The sequence below is a fragment of the Anomaloglossus baeobatrachus genome, unplaced genomic scaffold (genome assembly GCF_048569485.1).
Source record: "Anomaloglossus baeobatrachus isolate aAnoBae1 unplaced genomic scaffold, aAnoBae1.hap1 Scaffold_397, whole genome shotgun sequence".
In the NCBI taxonomy this organism is placed as follows: domain Eukaryota; kingdom Metazoa; phylum Chordata; class Amphibia; order Anura; family Aromobatidae; genus Anomaloglossus; species Anomaloglossus baeobatrachus.
This window is the reverse complement of record NW_027443307.1, coordinates 233911-256696: the sequence shown is the minus strand read 5'-3', so window position 1 is coordinate 256696 and position 22786 is coordinate 233911. Positions and strand designations below refer to the sequence as shown.

The following is a 22786-nucleotide window of genomic DNA, read 5'->3' as shown; positions in this document are numbered from 1 at the left end:
GGCATCTCCCTCGTTAACCTGTAATCAATGAAGTAGTTAAAAGGTCTGGGGTTGATTACAGGTGTGTGGTTTTGCATTTGGAAGCAGTTGCTGTGACCAGACAACATGCGGTCTAAGGAACTCTCAATTGAGGTGAAGCAGAACATCCTGAGGCTGAAAAAAAAGAAAAAATCCATCAGAGAGATAGCAGACATGCTTGGAGTAGCAAAATCAATAGTCGGGTACATTCTGAGAAAAAAGGAATTGACTGGTGAGCTTGGGAACTCAAAAAGGCCTGGGCGTCCACGGATGACAACAGTGGTGGATGATCGCCGCATACTTTCTTTGGTAAAGAAGAACCCGTTCACAACATCAACTGAAGTCCAGAACACTCTCAGTGAAGTAGGTGTATCTGTCTCTAAGTCAACAGTAAAGAGAAGACTCCATGAAAGTAAATACAAAGGGTTCACATCTAGATGCAAACCATTCATCAATTCCAAAAATAGACAGGCCAGAGTTACATTTGCTAAAAAACACCTCATGAAGCCAGCTCAGTTCTGGAAAAGTATTCTATAGACAGATGAGACAAAGATCAACCTGTACCAGAATGATGGGAAGAAAAAAGTTTGGAGAAGAAAGGGAACGGCACATGATCCAAGGCACACCACATCCTCTGTAAAACATGGTGGAGGCAACGTGATGGCATGGGCATGCATGGCTTTCAATGGCACTGGGTCACTTGTGTTTATTGATGACATAACAGCAGACAAGAGTAGCCGGATGAATTCTGAAGTGTACCGGGATATACTTTCAGCCCAGATTCAGCCAAATGCTGCAAAGTTGATCAGACGGCGCTTCATAGTACAGATGGACAATGACCCCAAGCATACAGCCAAAGCTACCCAGGAGTTCATGAGTGCAAAAAAGTGGAACATTCTGCAATGGCCAAGTCAATCACCAGATCTTAACCCAATTGAGCATTCATTTCACTTGCTCAAATCCAGACTTAAGACGGAAAGACCCACAAACAAGCAAGACCTGAAGGCTGCGGCTGTGAAGGCCTGGCAAAGCATTAAGAAGGAGGAAACCCAGCGTTTGGTGATGTCCATGGGTTCCAGACTTAAGGCAGTGATTGCCTCCAAAGGATTCGCAACAAAATATTGAAAATACAAATATTTTGTTTGGGTTTGGTTTATTTGTCCAATTACTTTTGACCTCCTAAAATGTGGAGTGTTTGTAAAGAAATGTGACAATTCCTACAATTTCTATCAGATATTTTTGTTCAAACCTTCAAATTAAACGTTCCAATCTGCACTTGAATTCTGTTGTAGAGATTTCATTTCAAATCCAATGTGGTGGCATGCAGAGCCCAACTCGCAAAAATTGTGTCACTGTCCAAATATCTCTGGACCTAACTGTATGTCATTATGACAGAAGAGGAAGCGGAGCAGAGTAAACACACACGTCACACTCCCTGGATGCCGCACAGAAGCACTTCTGTCGGGTGCCCGTGCAGTCTGTGTCCCGCTCCAGCCCTGCGGCTGCCTGCCCTGCAGTGTCAGTGTCTGCCCGCTCTGCAGTATCAGCAGCTTCTCACACTGCAGTGCGTGCACCCGCGGGGAGGACGAGCGCTGCTGTCAGGAGGTTAGATGAGATCATTACCTGCTGTGACGATCTCCTGCTCTCCTCACGTCACCGCTGTCACTGCCTTCTATGCCCGTCTCGCGGGCGGCCCGAGACTGTCACTAGCGGTGACGTCACGGGCTCTCGCGATGCTGCTGAGAACGCGGCATAGAAGGTAGTGACAGCGCTGACGTCAGGAGAGCAGGAGATCGTCACAGCAGGTAATGATCTCATCTAACCTCCTGACAGCAGCGCTCGTCATCCCCTGCAGTGACCTGGGCTGACCTCATGATGTTGGCTCAGGTCACTGCACTGCTCTCCCAGCCAATGGGGAACATTCTGTTCTTCAGTTACTGGGACAATGACTATGGTATGGATCGTCGTGGGACGATTATTGGATTACGCCGGACCTGGAATTGATTGTTCTTTTCAATAAATATTGGTGAAAATGTTTTGGGCAGTGTTTTTTAAAAAAAAAATGTTTTTTTGTCTATTTTTTATTTCTTACTGACTGGGTTGGTGATGTCAGGTATCTGATAGACGCGTGACATCACTAACCCCAGGGCCTGATGCCAGGTGACATTACACATCTGGCATCAACCCCATATATTACCTTGTTTGCCACCGCACCAGGGCAATGGGATGAGTTGGCGCAAAGCGCCAGAATTGTTGCGTCTAATGGATGCGCCACTTCTGGGGCGGCTGTGGCCTGCTATTTTTAGGCTGGGGAGTGTCCAATAACCGTGGACCTCCCTAGTCTGAGAATACTAGACCCCAGCTGTCCGCTTTACCTTGGCTGGTGATCCAATTTGGGGGGGACCCCACGTTTTTTGTTTTAAATTATTTATTTAATGTAAAATAACAGCGGGGGGTGCCCTCTGTTTTGGATTACCAGCCAAGGTGAAGCTGCCAGCTGTGGTCTGCAGGCTGCAGCCGTCTGCTTTATCCTAGCTGGCTACAAAAGATAGGGGGACCTCACGTCATTTTTTTTTTTTGGCTAAATACAAGGCTAGGCACCCTTTATTGCCACATGAAAGTCACTAAAGGGTGCCAGCTTAGAATATGCAGGGGGGTGGGACATTATATAGGTCTTTCTCATCTATCTATTCATCTATCCATCTTTCCCTCTATCCATTATCTGTCTGTCTATCTCTCAAATATCTATTATCTATATTATTTATTGCAGTTACAGTATAAAAAAAACACAGGGACCAACCTGCGGAAAAACCGCTGCAAAAAAAAAATCACTTTTCTAGTGCGCACATAGCCTTGGCACAAACAGATCAGCGTTTTCCTGCCGCACTCGCAGATCGGGCACAAGGACAGTACAGTACATTAAAGTTCACTGGCAAGCTCCGGGCACATGCGGTCATGTGACCGGAGCATGTGACAGCATGTGAGGCTACTTTCACACATCCGGTTTTAGCAGTGCGGCTCAATCCGGCTGTGAAACCTATGCAACGGATGTGGCAAAAACACCGCATCCTTTGCATAAGTTTTTACATGCGGCCCGTCCGTTTTTTTCCGGTTGTGGCATGCTAATGAGCATGCGCAGTAGAAGAAACCGCATGCGGCGGCCGGATGCGTTTTTTTCTGCATCACGCCGCATCCGGCGTCCATAGGCATGCATTGAAAAATGCACCGCAGCGGCCGGATGCGGCGCGATGCAGTTTTTTTGCAGGAGCAAAAAACGTTGCAGGCAACGTTCCATCCGGCCGCGGCATCGGCTAAATCTGCCGCATGCGGCAAAAACCGGACCAAACGCAAGCCCATGCGGCACAATACGGCACTAATGTAAAGCTACTTTCACACATCCGGTTTTTGCTCTGCGGCATAATACGGCGCTCTGCAGAAAAACCGCAACCGTTTTTTTTGCCGCCGGTTGCGGTATTTTTTGCATACTTACATTAGTGCCGTATTGTGCCGCATGGGCTTGCGTTCGGTCCGGTTTTTGCCGCATGCGGCAGATTTAGGCTACTTTCACACATCCGGTTTGAGCACTGCGGCTCAATCCGGCTGTGAAACCTATGCAACGGATGCGGCGAAAACACCGCATCCTTTGCATACGTTTTTACATGCGGCCTGTCCGTTTTTTTCCGGTTGCGGCACGCTACTGAGCATGCGCAGTGGAAGAAACCGCATGCGGCGGCCAAATGCGTTTTTTTTCCGCATCGCACCGCATCCGGCGTCCATAGGCATGCATCGATGCGTTTTTTTTTGCTGGAGCAAAAAATGTTGCAGGCAACGTTCCATCCAGCCGCGGCATCGGCTAAATCTGCCGCATGCGGCAAAAACCGGACCGAACGCAAGCCCATGCGGCACAATACGGCACTAATGTAAGTCTATGCAAGAAAAACCGCAACCGGCGGCAAAAGAAAGGTTGCGGTTTTTCTGCAGAGCGCCGGATTGTGCCGCAGAGCAAAAACCGGATGTGTGAAAGTAGCCTAAGGCTGCTTTCACACATCCGGTTTGAGCTCTGCCTCTCAATCCGGCTGTGCAAGCTATGCAACGGATGCGGTGAAAACACCGCATCCTTTGCATAAGTTTTTCCCATGCGGCCCGTCCGGTTTTTGCCGCTTGCGGCATGCTACTGAGCATGCGCAATGGCAAAAACAGCATGTGGTGGCCGGATGCGGTTTTTGCCGCATCCGGCTGCCATAGGCATGCATTGAAAAATGCGCCGCATCGGCCGAATGCGGCGCGATGCGGTTTTTTTTGCCGCACGAAAAAACGTGCTAGGCAACGTTCCATCCGGCCGCCGCATCGGCTAAGGCTACTTTCACACATCCGGTTTGAGCCCTGCGGCTCAATCCGGCTGTGAAAACTATGCAACGGATGCGGTGAAAACACCGCATCCTTTGCATCAGTTTTTACATGCGGCCGGTCCGGTTTTTTCCGGTTGCGGCATGCTACTGAGCATGCGCAGTGGAAAATACCGCATGCGGCGACCGGATGCGGTTTTTTCCGCATCGCGCCGCATCCGGCCTCCATAGGGATGCATTGAAAAATGCGCCGCAGCGGCCGGATGCGGCGCGATGCGGTGTTTTTTGCCGGAGCAAAAAACGTTGCAGGGTACGTTCGATCCGGCCGCCGCATCGGCTAAATCTGCCGCATGCGGCAAAAACCGGACCGAACGCAAGCCCCTACGGCACAATGCGGCACTAATGTAAGTCAATGCAAAAAAAACCGCAATCGGCGTTACAAAAGCCGGTTGCGGTTTTTCTGCAGAACGCCGTATTGTGCCGCAGAGCAAAAATCCGGATGTGTGAAAGTACCCTAAATCTGCTGCATGCGGCAAAAACCGGATGGAACGCAAGGCCATGCGGCACTAATTAATGTCTATGCAGAAAAAACGCAACCGGCAGCAAAAAAAACCGGTTGCGATTTTCCTGCAAAGTGCCGGAGTGTGCCGGATTGCAGAAACCGGAGGTGTGAAAGCAGCCAAAGGGTGCGGTGTTTTCACCGCATCCGTTGCATAGCTTGCACAGCCGGATTGAGCCGCACAGCTCAAGCCGGATGTGTGAAAGCAGGCTGACCGGGGCTTGCCGCACCGACCGTCTGTGAACTGTAGGTACTGTACTGCCCTTACGCCGGATCCGGCAGAATACCGCTGACGTGTTTGTGCCCTAGAGGTATTTCTGCTGTTGCAGACTGTAATCTCGGACTCCACAAATATGGCGGCAAACAACTAGCGCGAGATTACGTGCTTCTTAAGCGCAAGCACGGAAGTGTCCGCCCCTTTCGTCGCTGAGTCTTCTCTGTGTCCATCATGAGGTATGCGGCTGTGTGAGAGAATCGTCCGTCATCCGTGGGTTCTGGTGCTTCCATTTCCACACACGTCTTTCCTATGTAGTGGAAGGAGCGCTTATGATCCGTCTGTCACTGTTGTGTGAGGAGTGCAGCTGCGCGGTCTGTAGTCGGGAGTGTGTAGGCCTGCGCTCCATTAGCGGCGTGCTTTGCCGGCCGGTGCAGGGGCTGTAGTAGTCCGGTCATGTGCCGCTCCTGCGGCTGTTGGCAGGGTGACCCCGCGCACGGCAGGATGTTCGTCCTGGCCTATCTGTAGGCTCCTCGCAGTAGGAATAACCTTGCTATAGTTAAGCCCTGTGCGCACTAGACGTTTTTGCAGCGTTTTTAGTGGCGTTTTTTGGGCAGAAAAGCTGTGACTTTGCTTCCCCAGCAATGTCTGAGTTTTGATTTTTGCTGTCTGCACACAGCGTTTTTTTTTGTAGCTGCGTTTTTGTGTTGACCATAAAAACGCAGCATGTCAATTATGGCTAGGTTCGCACACTGCGTCTTTTTGACGCTGCGTTTTTGGCCGCTAAAAACGCACCTGCGTCGAAAAAACTCATCAAAAAACGCATGCGTTTTTGCCGCGTTTTGGTGCGTTTTGCTGCGTTTTTGATCTCTGCGTTTTGCTGCGTTTTTCCAATGCATTGCATGGGGGGAAAACGCAGGAAAGAACTGACATGTCCATTTTTTTTTTTTTTACTCAAACGCAGGTAAAAAAAAAACAGATGTGTGCGGACAGCAAAAATGAAAACTCATAGACTTTGCTGGGGAAGCAAAGTCCTGCAGTTTTGAGGCCAAAAACTCTCCCGAAAAACGCGCAAAAACGCCACGAAAAACGCACTGCGCACATAGCCTAATTCTGCGTTTTGCACCCATTGCGTTCAATGAGATGTTCAAAACGCAATGAAAAACGCAAATTGCAACTATAGCTGCGTTTTAGTGCGTTTCTATGACTAAAAACGCAGCTATAAACGCAAGGGGTGGATAGTAAAGTGACGTGTACAGGAAGAGGATTCCTTCTGTTGGTAAACACAGAAGCATGAATCCTCCCGGTACCGTCACCGCTGCTTCCACAACTTCCCAGGTGCCATGTCAGCTCCGTGCGGCGCCATGTCTGGGCAGGAGGTGGAGGCAGCGGCGAAAACAAAAGTGAACAGTAGAAAAAAAATTCACACTCACCTGTCTGCAGACTCCCGGTGCCATGCCCGCTCCCAGCTCCTGTCCCGGTACCGCCGCTCTGGCTGTGTGCAGTCTCCCTGGGCACGTTCGATGGATGCAGGACCTGGCGCTGATCACCTGATTCGGTCACCTGACGCATCAGCTGATCGTAATTCTCACGGTTTCGCCGGCTTTTTAGCGCCCGACCGGCTTAACTTATCAGCTGATCCTTTCGTCAGGAGACTTCATCCCTGATTACCGGCAGCTCCTGCAGCGATGGGACAGGATCAGACTCTCATCCGATCGCTCCTGGAGCTGCCGGTAATCAGCACGGACGTGACTCAGTATTTTTTTTTTTTTTTTTGCACCGATGCATCAGCTGATTGTATAAAAGCCGATTATACAATCAGCTGATGTGTGATGTGATTCAGGCCCTTGAACCTGACACATCATCTGATCGCTTTGCCTTCCAGCAAACCGATCAGATGATATTGGATCCGGATGGACAGTGTGGGACCCTTGACCCAGGATTACTGCGGAGGAGGGGGGGGGGGTCTTTATTTCAGTAAAGATGGAGTCACTAATTGTGGTGTTTAATTTAGAAGAAAAATATTTTTGTTTTTTTTTTTATCATTACTAGAAATTCATGGTGGCCATGTCCAATATTGGCGTGACACCATGAATTTCGGGCTTAGGGCCAGCTGATAATATACAGCTAGCCTTAACCCCATTATTACCAAGCGAGCTACCCCGGCATCAGGGCAGCTGGAAGAGTTGGATACAGCGCCAGAAGATGGCGTTTCTATGAAAGCGCTATTTTCTGGGGTGGCTGCAAACTGCAATTCGCAGCAGGGGTGCCCACAAGGCTTGGGCACTCTGCACTGCGGATTCCAATCCCCAGCTGCCTAGTTGTACCTGGCTGGACTCAAAAATTGAGCGAAGCCTATGTCATTTTTTTTTTTTTTTTTAATAATTTCTTGAAATTCATGATGAAAAAAAAAAGGGGGGGCTTCCCTATATTTTTGATTGCCAGACGGGTACAAATAGGCAGCTGGAGGTTGGGGTCAGCCCGTAGCTGCTTTTTCCCCATCAACAATCTTTAATGGCATTGTTCACTGATTAAAAACGCGGTGAAAACGCAAAAAAAGACAAACGCCTAGTGCGCACATACCCTTATAGTGGCGTGAATGTATCCTGCGTGTTTTGCCTCGTGTTTTTTTTTTTTTTTCTTTCCAAAAGTGCATGAATTTCCTTCTCCCTGCAAAGTCTGAGATTTAATTATTGCTGTCCGCACGTTGCAGGTTTTTTTTCATATATATATATATATTTGCCTAAAAACTTTTAAAAAAAAATTACGTGGGCTTCGCCATATTTTTTGTATGCTAGCCCAGGTACAGCAGGCAGCTACGGGCTGCCCCCAACCCCCAGCTACCTATTTGTACCCGGCTGAGAACCAAAAATATAGGGAAGCCTGTATTTTTTAATTTCACTTATTTCAGGAAATAATTAAAAAAAACAAATGACGTAGCCTTCACCATAGCTTTGTGTCCAGCCGGGTACAACTAGGCAGCTGGGGATTGTAATCCGCAGCACAGGTTAGCCCGAGGTTTCTGGGCGCCTCTGCTGTGAATAGCAGTCCACAGCCGCCCCAGAAAATGGTGCTCTCATAGAAGCGCCATCATCTGGCGCTGTATCCAACTCTTCCAGTGGCCCTGGTGATGGTGGCTCGCTGGGTAATAAGGGGTTAATACCAGCTATCTTTTACCAGCTGGTATAAAGCCCGAGATTCTTAATGTCAGGCCAAGTTTGACCCGGCCATTAATTTCCAATAAAGGGTTAAAAAAAAAGAAATAGAAATAAATACACAGACACATTAGAGACTCCATGTTTATTACTCCCTCTCACCCCTCCACGATAGAGAGATTTCTGTACTGACCATGCCAGGAGAGAGCCAGAGGGAAAAGAGAGCGAGCCAGGGGGAAAAGAGAGCGAGCCAGGGGGAAAAGAGAGCGAGCCAGGGGGAAAAGAGAGCGAGCCAGGGGGAAAAGAGAGCGAGCCAGGGGGAAAAGAGAGCGAGCCAGGGGGAAGAGAGAGCGAGAGCCAGGGGGAAGAGAGAGCGAGAGCCAGGGGGAAGAGAGAGCGAGAGCCAGGGGGAAGAGAGAGCGAGAGCCAGGGGGAAGAGAGAGCGAGAGCCAGGGGGAAGAGAGAGCGAGAGCCAGGGGGAAGAGAGAGCGAGAGCCAGGGGGAAGAGAGAGCGAGAGCCAGGGGGAAGAGAGAGCGAGAGCCAGGGGGAAGAGAGAGCGAGAGCCAGGGGGAAGAGAGAGCGAGAGCCTGGGGGAAGAGAGAGCGAGAGCCTGGGGGAAGAGAGAGCGAGAGCCTGGGGGAAGAGAGAGCGAGAGCCTGGGGGAAGAGAGAGCGAGAGCCTGGGGGAAGAGAGAGCGAGAGCCTGGGGGAAGAGAGAGCGAGAGCCTGGGGGAAGAGAGAGCGAGAGCCTGGGGGAAGAGAGAGCGAGAGCCTGGGGGAAAAGAGGTGCTCTGTCACCAACTTGCTCCACTCTGTGACTTGTGGTGCAGGTGACAGTGCAGACAGTTGGTCCCATGCAGCAGGACAGATGGCAGAGCAGAACGGTGACATGCTCTGCTCTGACACATGCGGTGCTGCATGGGACCAGCTTGTCAGTGTCTTGCTGCGTCCTGTAGTGCTGCTGGGAGGAGCGCACATGATCACACCGCCCGCTCTCCTGACATCGCAGCAGAGCGGGCGGGTGGATAGTGAGATCAGATACTTATGTGACGGGGATTTCAGCTGAAGAACCCCCACCCCTGTACTCCAGACACTGGCGCCCCGTGCCTCACAATCTGCCGGACGCCACCGCTCCACACTGTGCCGTCCTCCGGATCCTCCCCTCGATGCTGGGCTGTGACGTGCGGTAGTCACAGCCCTGTCAATCACTGTGAGTGGCGCCAGCATCCTCTGACGTACCCGTCTAGTTTGAGAGCCTGGAATTGACGGGATGTAAGAGGATCCTGACGGCCACAGCACCAGGGGGTCATGTGACAGGCACTGAGCGTGCAGGATAGCGCCGCTCAGTGCCAGAAATGGAAATAGAAGCCAATGGAGAAAAGATCTATAATAGTAAGTAGAACTCATAGAGAAAATAAAAAAAAAAAATGGGCGAACCACCCCTTTAACATGCTGAATCTTTGTGGTCACCACAATGTGCGGACAGCCAAAATAAAATCTGACTTTGCTGGGGAAGGAAATGCATGCAGTTTTCAGACCAAAACTGCACCCAAAAAACACGAGCAAAAACGCAGCGTGCACATATAGCCTTAAAATGCACCCAAAAAAATGAAGAAAAAAACCCACTGTGCGCACAAGGCCTAAGGATACGTTTGCACTCTTGTTTTCTAAACAAGTCTTTGTAAGCTTCCTCAAAACCTGCCAGGTCTCACAACTCGGGCACTTTTTTTTCTTTTTTTTTTTCTTTACTGTGTTTAATATAACTGCAACTTTTTTAACTCTGCAGCATGTCCAGTTCTTTAAGAATCTTTGCTTTTTTTTTTTTTTTATACTAACCCCTTAGCGACAGTCAAAATTGAAATGTCCCTTTGTGGCAAACGCACCTTAATATTTCAGTATCCAGTGATTGAGATTTCATGACTTTTTTTTTTATACTGGTAAATTTAGATATATTTTGCATTGATTTTATAGAAATATCAGAATTTGCAACTTTATAAAAACTTATGTTCAAACTTTGAACGCTTATCCCTTTACTCACACCTCACAAAATGGTTAAAGGGAACCTGTCACCAGTTCACTTATGTATGAGCTAATATCACCACCTTAGTCAGCACCTCTGCTGCATTGGGAAAAGTTGTAATCATGTCCTGATCCCCTCGCCATATAGCCCCAAGAAACGTTTTGAATGGCTCCCGAGCTTTATGCAAATCTGACCGATCCGATGGGTGTCATTGCAGCAGTTGTATTGCGATTGGGCCCCCCCCCAGCTTAAATACAACCCCACAGCTGCCTGGAATTGGCACATCATATTAGATGTGCTAATCCTGGTGCTTTACCTGGCTCATCCCCAGTGCCCTGGTGTGGGGGCAATTGGGGTAATATAAGGGGTTAATGACAGTTGTGATTTGTCAAAAAATGGCAGTATCAAGCCCTGAATTAGGAGTGAAAAGAATCTACAACAACCCCATTACTAACTACTGCAAGTGAAAAGAAATAAAAACACCGGGGGAAAAAAATGGGGCAGATTCTACGCCTTTTTTTTTTTTTTTTTTTTTAATTTAAAAAAAAAGCATAGGTTCCCCTTTATTTTGCTATCCAGCCATGCTAAGGCTTAATGTTGAAGGTTGCAGCCTGTAGCTGTTTTACCTGCACTTCCTATCAAAATAGGATGGGAACTAAGTCATTTTTTTTTTTTCTTTGCCCACACCAGAAAAGCTTGCGGATTGGCTGCTCTGCAACCTTTCATCAAGCTTTATTCGAATGACACAGGAACTGGACATACGGGTATAAATCTGTTTGTGTCTTGGACCCAGACATTTAGTGTTTGGTGTAACCAGTTCATCCCTACTTGTAACTCCTGCTTAGTGCTCACTGGCGTGCTTGCATATCAATGCTAAATGCACAGTGGAGCACTACAGATGGTACAGCAGCAGGCTTTCTTGGTTGACAGAATATGGCAGTAGTATTTATTAGTCAGGTATCGACAACGGTTATCTGACTGGTAGAGGTAGAAATGTCAGCTACGCTTAATGCCATGGCTGTCAAAATACCTTTTTCTATAATCTCCCAAATTGATTCCCCCGCCCTATGTGATGAGAGGTAGCGCCCTACAGTTGCCTGCCTCTCCTATGCTTTGTCCAGGCCTTGGTCGGTCTGCAGCCCTGACGTTTTAACGCTGATGTCCTGGCTGCAGTGAGGAGATGTCAGCACTGCAGACTGTGGTGAGTGCTGAGTCTTAAGGGGGCTTTACTATGTTTTGTCGTCGGGGTCACGTTGTTAGTGACGCACATCTGGCGTCATTAACGATATCGCAGCGTGTGACACTTACCAGCGACCTCAAAAATGGTGACAATCGTTCACCGTGGAGAGATCGTCCCAAACTCAAAAACCGGTAATGGTTGATTATCCAGGTGGTTCATCGCTCATGCAGCAGCACACATCGCTGTGTGTGACCCCGCAGGAGCGAGGACCGTCTCCTTACCTGCCGCCGGCCACAATGCGGAAGGAAGGAGGTGGGCGGGATGTGACGTCCCGCTCATCTCCGCCCCTTCGCTTTGATTGGCCAGCCGCTTAGTGACGTCGCTGTGATGCCGAACGTCCCTCCCCCTTGAAGGAGGGATTGTTCAGCAGTCACAGCGACGACGCCAACCAGGTAAGTGCGTGTGACGCTGCCGTAGCGATAATGTTCACTGCGGCAGCGATCACAAACAATTGCATGCGCGACGGGGGTGGGTACTTACACGCTCGATATCGCTAGAAATTGCTAGCAATATCGCTACCGTGTAAAGCCCGCTTTAGTATAAGTAGCAGTCAGATTCTGTGTAGTTTTCTGAAGTGGGAGTACTCAAACATGTTTACTGATGAGTGTTTGTGTTTTGTTTTTTTTTAGTAGTAAAGTTTCTCGTGATACGCTTTATGAAGGCGTGAGGGAAGTATTGATCGGAGCAAAGAATAAGAAAAGAAAGTAAGTCATATGGTCTCTGTTATGTGTTACACTACTCCCATGCTGACCTGTCATCAGATGCAAGCCCAAGAGCTGAGCCTGCATCATGGTAGTCAGATAACTGATGCAAAGCCATCATCTGTCTGTGAGTGGTGCTGTGCTCTGCCCACTGGTAACGTCTGACCGGTGCTAACCGTAATAACATTAGGGGAACTACTGAAGACTCTGGTTTGCCACGAGGGAGTGTAATTGAAGGTCAGCCTGGGTTTCAGCACTGATGTGTGATATATACTGCATTATTGTAATTCAAGTAGTCATATGATCGTGAGTTCAAGTCCACTTTTTCCATATTTTTTTTTTACCATGTTTTCTTCGGCGCTCCATTGGGAGACCCAGACGATTGGGTGTATAGCTACTGCCTCCGGAGGCCACACAAAGCATTACACTAAAAAGTGTAAGGCCCCTCCCCTTCTGGCTATACACCCCCCGTGGGATCACGGGCTGCTCAGTTTTCAAGCTTTGTGCGAAGGAGGTCAGACATCCACGCATAGCTCCACTGTTTAGTCAGCAGTAGCTGCTGACTATGTCGGATGGAAGAAAAGAGGGCCCATACTAGGGCCCCCAGCATGCTCCCTTCTCACCCCACTCTTGTCGGGTGTTTGTTAAGGTTGAGGTACCCATTGCGGGTACGGAGGCTGGAGCCCACATGCTGCTTTCCTTCCCCATCCCCCTGAAGGGCTCTGGTGAAGTGGGATCTTACCGGCCTCCAGACTCTGAGGCCGGGCTCCATCCACAGACCCGGAGATCCTGCTGGATACGGAGCTGGATACCATCAGGGACACGGCCCTGCAACATTCAGGTACTCTGTGTCCCCTACAGACAGGCACAGAACACGCCAGAGTTGCTGGGTGTTCTAGTGCGCCGGGGACAGTAGCGCTGTTCGCTGGGGTTATATGCACTACAGCTTTGCTGAGTGGCATTATTGTGGGGAACTACCGCGCCGACGGCCACTGAAAGCTGCGGCGCGGCTGAGACCTGTGGTGCGCCGGGGACTTCGCGCCGGCCGTGCTTTTACGACGGCAGCGCTCATAAATCTAGTCCCCGGCTTTTGCGGCCTAGTTACGGTTCGTTCCCGCCCCCAACCCTGTCATTCAGGGAAGGGGAGAAACGCGATCCAATGATCAGCGCCGAGGGCTGGAGTCTTATTTACATACTCCAGCCCTCTCACTGGGCACAGTGGGACGCCAGTTTCCCGCTCTTGGTCTGAACACGCCCACGGGCCGTCCCTCTTCACAGGACGCCGGCGGCCATTCCTGCAAGCAGTCTGGCTGGAGAACGGACATAGCCCTGGGAGACCCAGACAGGGGATTCTGGCGACCACACAACCGCTCTTAAGCGGGCGGTAAGCAGCACATATGTGCTGACCCCACTAGTGCCACAGTGTTATTTTGTGTACTTTTTGGAGGTACCTATATATATATATATATATATATATATATATATATATATATATATATATATATATATATATATATATATATATATATATATATATATATATATATATATATATATATATATATATATATATATATTGCACTGTAGGTCGCTTCTTGGCTTTATACCCTAGATTGCTCTGAGGAGACAACAGCATGTCATCCGCAAAAAGCAAGGGTGCCAAGGCACGGGCTTCATATGCTGCCTGTACCGCATGTGGGGCTGATCTACCGACAGGCTCCACTGACCCCCATTGTGTGCAATGTTCGGTCCCTGTGGCACTTCGTCAGCCGGAGTCTATGCTAGTAGTGGCCCAGGCAGAGACGCCTGTGATCCCTGCCCCGGTGACGGGGACAGAGTTTGCTGTTTTTGCTGATAAGATGTCTGTGACTATGACAAAAATTCTGGAATCTTTGCAGTCCAGGCCGGTCACTCAGACCATGGGCACTGTTGATTCATTGGCCCTTGGTCCCCCTCACTTGGAACTTATTCGTGCTTCAAGGGGGTCCCCGACATCACAGGCTGAAGGCTCGGACTCGGACGACAGTCCCAGGCAGCCTAAGCGAGCTCGCTGGGAGAGACCCTCGGCGTCATCACGCTGGTCAGGGTCTCAGCGAGAAGATTCTCTGTATGATGAGACAGAGGCAGGTAATCAGGAGTCTAGCCCTGAGACCGCTTTCAATCCGGATACCCCTGATGGTGACGCTATGGTAAATGACCTTATAGCGGCCATCAATAAACTGTTGGATATTTCTCCCCCGGCTCCTCCAGCGGAGGAGGCAGCTGCAGAGCAGGAGAAATTCCACTTCAGGTATCCTAAGCGTAGATTGAGCACTTTTCTGGACCACTCTGACTTCAGAGAAGCAGTCCAGAAACACAATGCTTATCCAGATAAGCGCTTCTCCAAACGTCTTAAGGATACACGTTATCCCTTTCCCCCTGACGTGGTCAAACGCTGGACCCAGTGTCCAAAGGTGGATCCCCCAATCTCCAAGCTTGCGGCTAGATCCATTGTTGCGGTGGAAGATGGGGCTTCACTTAAAGATGCCAATGACAGGCAGATGGACTTTTGGTTGAAATCTGTCTACGAAGCTATCGGCGCGTCGTTTGCTCCAGCATTCGCAGCCGTGTGGGCGCTCCAAGCTATTTCAGCTGGTCTGGCGCAGGTGGACTCTGTCATACGTCCATCAGTGCCGCAAGTGGCGTCCTTAACTTCACAGATGTCTGCATTTGCAACTTATGCTATCAATGCTGTCCTGGACTCTGCGAGCCGTACCTCAATGGACTCCTCAGTCTGGAGTCTTCAGTGACAAACACCAGAACACTATTGGGGTGGACTTTACGGTCAAGTCTCTGAATATCGAAGGCAAGAAAGTCAAGGTATCCATTGCAGTTCTTATATGACTTATTCCTTCAGACTTCAAACAAGCCTGTGCACCATAAAGAGGCACTCAACTGTACAGTGGTCAGAACTTCTTGTGAATATGTCTGTTGGGTGTAGCTAATACTATATATATATATTTATGATTGTCCACACCCTGTGGTGTTACGCAGAGCCTTGTGGCTAAAGGAATGGAAAGCAGATTCTGCTTCCAAAAAATGCTTAACCAGTTTACCATTATCTGGAGACAGACTGTTTGGTGAGCAATTGGCTGAAATCATTAAACAGTCCAAAGGTAAGGATTCCTCCTTACCTCAGCCCAGATCAAACAAGCCTCAACAGAGGAGGGGACAGTCGAGGTTTCGATCCTTTCGAGGCTCGGGCAGGGGCCAATTCTCCTCGTCCAAAGGGACTCAGAAGGAGCAGAGGAACTCAGATTCCTGGCGGGCTCTCTCACGCCCAAAGAAAGCAGCCGGAGGTACCGCTTCCAAAGCGGCGACCTCATGACTTTCGGCCTCCTCCCTCCGCATCCTCGGTCGGTGGCAGGCTCTCCCGCTTTTGCGACATTTGGCTGCCACAGGTCAAAGACCGGTGGGTAACAGACATTTTGTCCCACGGGTACAAGATAGAGTTCTGTTCTCGTCCTCTGTCGCGGTTCTTCAGAACTGTTCCACATCCCGACCGAGCCGATGCTCTTCTGCAGGCGGTGGGCTCTCTAAGGGCAGAAGGAGTGGTGATCCCTGTTCCCCTTCAGGAACAAGGTCAAGGTTTTTACTCCAATCTCTTTGTGGTACCAAAAAAGGACGGCTCTTTCCGTCCTGTTCTGGACCTAAAACTGCTCAACAAGCACGTGAAAACCAGACGGTTCCGGATGGAATCCCTCCGCTCCGTCATTGCCTCAATGTCTCAAGGAGATTTCTTGGCATCAATAGACATCAAAGATGCCTATCTCCACGTGCCGATTGCGCCAGAACACCAGCGTTTTCTACGCTTCGTGATAGAAGACGAACATTTTCAGTTCGTAGCCCTGCCATTCGGTCTGGCGACAGCCCCACGGGTTTTCACCAAGGTCATGGCAGCAGTGGTAGCAGTCCTACACTCGCAGGGACACTCGGTGATCCCTTACCTGGACGATCTACTTGTCAAGGCACCCTCTCAGGAGGCATGCCAACACAGCCTGAACGTTGCGCTGGAGACTCTCCAGACTTTCGGGTGGATCATCAACTTTTCAAAGTCAAATCTGTCACCGACACAATCACTAACGTATCTTGGCATGGAGTTTCATACTCTCTCAGCGATAGTGAAGCTTCCGATGGACAAACAGCGTTCACTACAGACGGGGGTGCATTCTCTCCTTCAAGGCCAGTCGCACCCCTTAAGACGCCTCATGCACTTCCTAGGGAAGATGGTGGCAGCAATGGAGGCAGTCCCGTTTGCGCAGTTTCATCTGCGCCCGCTTCAATGGGACATTCTCCGCCAATGGGACGGGAAGTCGACGTCCTTAGACAAGAAAGTCTCCCTTTCCCAGACGGCCAAGGACTCTTCAGTGGTGGCTTCTTCCCACCTCTTTATCACAGGGGAGGTCCTTCCTACCCCCATCCTGGGAGGTGGTCACGACAGATGCGAGTCTGTCAGGGTGGGGAGCAGTTTTTCTCCACCACAGGGCTCAGGGTACCTGGACTCAGCAGGAGTCCACCCTTCAGATCAATGTTCTGGAAATCAGGGCAGTGTATCTAGCCCTACTAGCCTTCCAGCAGTGGCTGGAAGGCAAGCAGATCCGAGTTCAGTCGGACAACTCCACAGCGGTGGCATACATCAACCACCAAGGCGGGACACGCAGCCGGCAAGCCTTCCAGGAAGTCCGGCGGATTCTGATGTGGGTGGAAGCCACGGCCTCCACCATATCCGCAGTTCACATCCCGGGCGTAGACAATTGGGAAGCAGACTTCCTCAGTCGCCAGGGCATGGACGCAGGGGAATGGTCCCTTCACCCGGACGTGTTTCAGGAGATCTGTCGCCGCTGGGGAATGCCGGACGTAGACCTAATAATAATAATAATAATAATTTTATTCATTTATATAGCGCTATTAATTCCATAGCACTTTAATGGCGTCTCGGCACAACAACAAGGTCCCAACCTTCATGGCGCGGTCTCGCGATCAAAGAGCTCTAGCGGCAGACGCCTTAGTGCAAGATTGGTCGCAGTTCCAGCTACCCTATGTGTTTCCCCCTCTGGCACTCTTGCCCAGAGTGCTACGCAAGATCAGATCCGATTGCCGCCGCGCCATCCTCGTCGCCCCAGACTGGCCGAGGAGGTTGTGGTACCCGGACCTGTGGCATCTCACGGTCGGCGAACCGTGGGCGCTACCAGACCGGCCAGACTTACTGTCACAAGGGCCGTTTTTCCACCTGAATTCTGCGGCCCTGAACCTGACTGTGTGGCCATTGAGTCCTGGATCCTAGCGTCTTCAAGATTGTCTCAAGGGGTCGTTGCCACCATGAGACAAGCTAGGAAACCCACGTCTGCTAAGATCTATCACAGGACGTGGAAGATTTTTTTATCCTGGTGCTCGGCTCAGGGAGTGTCCCCCTGGCCATTTGCATTGCCTACCTTTCTTTCCTTTCTGCATTCTGGTTTGGAAAAAGGCTTATCGCTCGGCTCCCTTAAAGGGCAAGTCTCAGCGCTATCGGTATTCTTTCAGAAGCGCCTAGCACGACTTCCTCAGGTACGCACGTTCCTGCAGGGGGTTTGTCACATTGTCCCGCCGTACAAACGGCCGTTAGATCCATGGGATCTGAACAGGGTTCTCATAGCTCTACAGAAGCCGCCCTTCGAGCCTCTGAAGGATGTTTCACTTTCTCGACTCTCACAGAAAGTGGCCTTTCTAGTAGCGGTTACGTCTCTTCGGAGGGTGTCCGAACTGGCAGCGCTGTCGTCCAAAGCTCCCTTCCTGGTGTTTCACCAGGACAAGGTGGTGCTGCGCCCGATTCAGGAGTTTCTCCCTAAGGTGGTATCCTCCTTTCACCTCAATCAGGATATCTCCTTACCTTCCTTTTGTCCTCATCCGGTTTATCGGTATGAGAAGGATTTGCATTTGTTAGATCTGGTGAGAGCACTCAGAATCTACATTTCCCGCACGGCGCCACTGCGCCGCTCAGATGCACTCTTTGTCCTTGTCGCTGGAAAGCGCAAAGGGTCGCAGGCTTCCAAATCCACCCTGGCTCGATGGATCAAAGAGCCAATTCTTGAAGCCTACCGTTCTGCTGGGCTTCCGGTTCCATCAGGGCTGAAGGCCCATTCTACCAGAGCCGTGGGTGCGTCCTGGGCGTTACGACACCAGGCTACGGCTCAACAGGTGTGCCAGGCAGCTACCTGGTCGAGTCTGCACACTTTCACCAAACATTATCAGGTGCATACCTACGCGGCGGCGGACGCCAGCCTAGGTAGAAGAGTCCTGCAGGCGGCAGTTGCCTCCTCGTAGAGGAGGGCTGTTTTGCAGCGGTATCTTGAGGTATTAATTTATCCACCCAGGGACTGCTTTTGGACGTCCCAATCGTCTGGGTCTCCCAATGGAGCGCCGAAGAAGAAGGGAATTTTGTTACTTACCGTAAATTCCTTTTCTTCTAGCTCCAATTGGGAGACCCAGCACCCGCCCTGTTTCCTTCGGGATTTTTGTTTTTTTCGGGTATACATGTTGTTCATGTTGAACGGTTTCAGTTCTCCGAGGTTCCTTCGGATTGAATTTGTTTAAACCAGTTATTGGCTTTCCTCCTTCTTGCTTTAGCACTAAAACTGAGCAGCCCGTGATCCCACGGGGGGTGTATAGCCAGAAGGGGAGGGGCCTTACACTTTTTAGTGTAATGCTTTGTGTGGCCTCCGGAGGCAGTAGCTATACACCCAATCGTCTGGGTCTCCCAATTGGAGCTAGAAGAAAAGGAATTTACGGTAAGTAACAAAATTCCCTTCTTTCACTCATCCTGCAAAAAATCCCTTTACAGCTATATAAGCAGAAAAAAATACAATGCAATTCTTGAAATAAAGTTTATTTAATTAAATTAATTGATTTTATATTTTGATGTGGCATCAGAGTTCAGAAATGTCCAATGTTTTGGGTTTTTTTGGTTTTTTTTTTTTTTAAAATACATACATGCATACAGTATATACTTTATTGATTTTACTAGTCCCCCCTAAGGGACTGTATGCCTGTTCTATCCGATCGCTTCAGCATTACTCTGATCAGGAGAAATGCTGCTCTGATGGCAATCACAGGAAACGCATCATAGTGATAGGTGTCATCATCTGACCCCATGCTGCCATTGGCACCCCATGATCGTGTCACAGGGCCACTGATCGCTGCTAAAGCGCTTTAGATCTTGCTGTCAGTTTAATAGAGTAATATAAAGGTTAACAGGCGCAGGTAGATCTCAGATCCACCCACACCTGTCAGCTGCACGTTTGCTGATCAGCAGACATGATTGGGGAATAATGCAGGCTCTAAAAGGGCCATACGCGACCAATGACTTGCAGGTACAGCATTGGTCGTGAAGTGGTTAAGTAAGGCAGGGGCTACACAGGGATTACTGCGTCCCCTTGCATGACACTCGGCTCACGCTGGCAGTACAGCAGAGCCGAGTGTCATGCTAGTGTCACTGCAACTGAGGTCTGATCGTGTGAGCGGACCTCAGCTGAGGAGGGGAGGGTGGGATTTATCTCCCTCTCTCCTCTGTAGCAGGCTATTGCCATTCTCTCACTGCACGCACGGTACACCGGTGTAATGCGAGTGCAGTGCGTTTTTTTGTGTTTTTTTTCTTCTCTCGTCCCATACATTTTAATGGGTGCGAGAGAAAGTCTCGCATTACACCTGCAGCATGCTGCGATAGTTTTCTCGGTCCGATTAGGGCTGAGAAAATCGCTCGTGCGCTGACACACAGGCTAAAATTGGTCCGAGTGGAATGCGATGTTTAATCAATCTCTTCTCGCACAGTTTTTCTCACCGTGTGACTTAGGCCTAACTGTTCACACATGCTGTATGTTCTTAAATTGACCCCTCACATTGTGTAGGAGTTTGGTTGAACTCAATCTTGACACGACTAACATTTTATCAGTGTGATTATTCTGTGCAGGGCTGTGGAGTCAGTAAGCCAAACCTTTGACTCCGACTCCTCAATTTCCCTTGCTCCGACTCAGACCCCATGACTCCAACTCCCACATATATTGCTTATATTTAAGTGAAAAAATTATTGTAGTGCAATGTGAACATCAGACATTTTATCAGTTATGATACAATAATCAAGATATTTAGAACATAAAATATATTTATTGGAATACAACTTTAGACCACCTAAAACTGTAAATATGTAATACACTGTAATATACAGTAGATTACGTGTGTGTGTATGTATTATATATGTAATATAATATAATATATCCGAACAAAAAGCCTCATGGTTATAACCTTAAGGTCTCGTATAGGTCACACTAGGAAGGGTATACATTGACCCTCCAGTGTGGCCACGAGACAGCACACTCCAAATAGCATATAATAAACAAGAGCACAAAGAGTTTTAGTGCAAATATAGAAAATTTATTTCAATCTCAATAAATAAGAATAGAATAAAGGACGTATCAAGCGCAAGGTTAGGGAATTAAACACCTAGGTCCCGTACACCACAGTATATCAGCATTTATTAAGAATTAATATAGTAGGACTCAAATTTAAAAAGGCCAAAAAGAGTCAAAGCATTTTGTAAGCTTAGGCAAGACACTGGGTATTCTATATCTGATATGCACTTATATGATAAAGGCTATATATATATAGTGTAACATAGCTGGTTCAGCCTGGAGACCTTATAGGTTGGCTCCCGGACGCCCCTTCCATGACTCCTAGGAGATCCAGAAACCTATGTGACTTTTTAGTGCGTAGCCACTATGTACCAGCCCCTTCAAACTTTTTTGGTGTTACTACACCCAGGAGGGGTTGTGTCTCATGCGGACACTGTGTGGCATGTGTTAACATCGGCAGGGGGAACTCCTTTTCCTCTGCCGATGGTTCTCGTACCTTTCAAATTAAGGAGTACATTTCATGTCATACCACCCATGTCATCTATTATGCCACATGTGATTGCCCATTGATATACATCGGTTTAATCTCACCTGAGCTCCGTATTCGAACACAAGAACACGCTTGAACACGCAAGAACACTGCTTACTCAGTGTCATCCAAATACTTGTCAAAGGTAAACTCCTCATCTGATGAGGATGAAGATATGGCAGCAGTAGCACTGTCAGGCCCCAAGTCCTCTTGCGCCTGGCAGTCCTGTAGCCGCTCATCCTAACTGCTACCTCAGTCACAGCTTCTTTTCCTTTAGTAAGCTGTTGATCATCAAGCAGTATACGATGACTTGGGTTCACATAAACAGCTGCCAGAAGAATTTTATTTTCCAATAGCTGTGTCTCACTCCGCTTCATTGAAGCAGAAATGCAATCTGCAATTAGACCTCCTTTTTGGGACAGGCAAAATAGCAAGTTCTTCCACTCCCTTATGAAAATGCCAGGAGTTAAATCCTCAGCTTGTAATTTTTTTAGTCATGGTAAATGGGTAATTAAGCAATTCCTTCAATTCAGCCACCTGTGTCCATTAACCTTCATTTAAAGTTGCCTGCGGGTTCACCATATCTATAAGTAACTGTCTTGGTTCAAGCAATTGCTCAGTCATTAAATAAGTGCTGCTCCACCGAGTGGCTTGATCAACAATTGCCCCTTTCCCAGCACGTCTCTTCAAGATGGAATCAATTTTAGGGGTTCTGGCAGCAATAACCAATTTCCTCCCTTTTCCAATCAATTTCCAGCATGTCCCTCTTGCAGACTATCTCTTATTGCTAGTTAATTAGCAAATTTGTCCCAACTTTAAATCAAGGAGCATCAGTCCACTTAGACAACCTTAAACCTAGTCTCATGATTATACTCGAGATACCCAGAGTGTATCGATGCAAAATAGAAAAATCAATAAGCTTTTTTTTTGGATAAAACCCAAAACTTTATTGAGCAATCAAATATATAAATATTAAAATAGACAGGAAGACACACCTTATAGAAGGACGGAAAATATGCCTCTAATTCAAACACACACGGGTATTTTGGTCAGATAAGGCACTGGTATCAAAGATTATAATCATGAGACTAGGTTTAAGGTTATCTCTTATTGCCAGCTGCAGTGTGTGCACAACACAGCGCATGTGATGAATAGGAAAGTGTTTTGAAGCAGCTTCAACAAGATCTAATTCTAAAGTATCATTTTGCTGTTCTTCTGTTGTAATATCTGTTTGTTCCTCAGTTACATGAGCAGCGCTGTGGCTCCATCTCACACATACTGAATCCTAAATGTTCTTCTAGCTGTTCATTACTCTCATTCATCAGTTTCATTGTACTTATGTGTGAAGCATTGTCCGCTACAATAGCAAGAACCTGTTCTTTTTTGCGTTTCTAATCTTGCAGAACTTTTTCCACGAAGGCCTGGAGAAACTGGCTGCTGTGATGGGCTTTAGTATCTGTTACTGCCAGTGTCTTGCTAACAATTTCTTTCTTGTCACAAACATATCGAACATTGATGGCAAAATAATTCAGTGGAATGCAGTGACTCCGGCATCCAGCAAAGGCAATGGGTGACAAGAAA

At 48.6% G+C, this 22786-nt stretch overlaps 1 protein-coding gene across 1 annotated transcript in view; it reads left to right on the top strand.

Annotated features, from left to right (window-relative positions):
* The first annotated feature begins 5290 nt into the window (after nucleotides 1-5290).
* LOC142276364 (large ribosomal subunit protein uL1) overlaps nucleotides 5291-22786 on the top strand; it is a 43898-nt gene continuing 26402 nt past the window's right edge. The window contains exons 1-2 of the mRNA XM_075332603.1: nucleotides 5291-5376; nucleotides 12182-12256. Coding sequence (XP_075188718.1) covers nucleotides 5372-5376; nucleotides 12182-12256 — 80 coding nt within the window. The 5' untranslated portion in view covers nucleotides 5291-5371. The remainder of the gene's footprint in view (nucleotides 5377-12181; nucleotides 12257-22786) is intronic.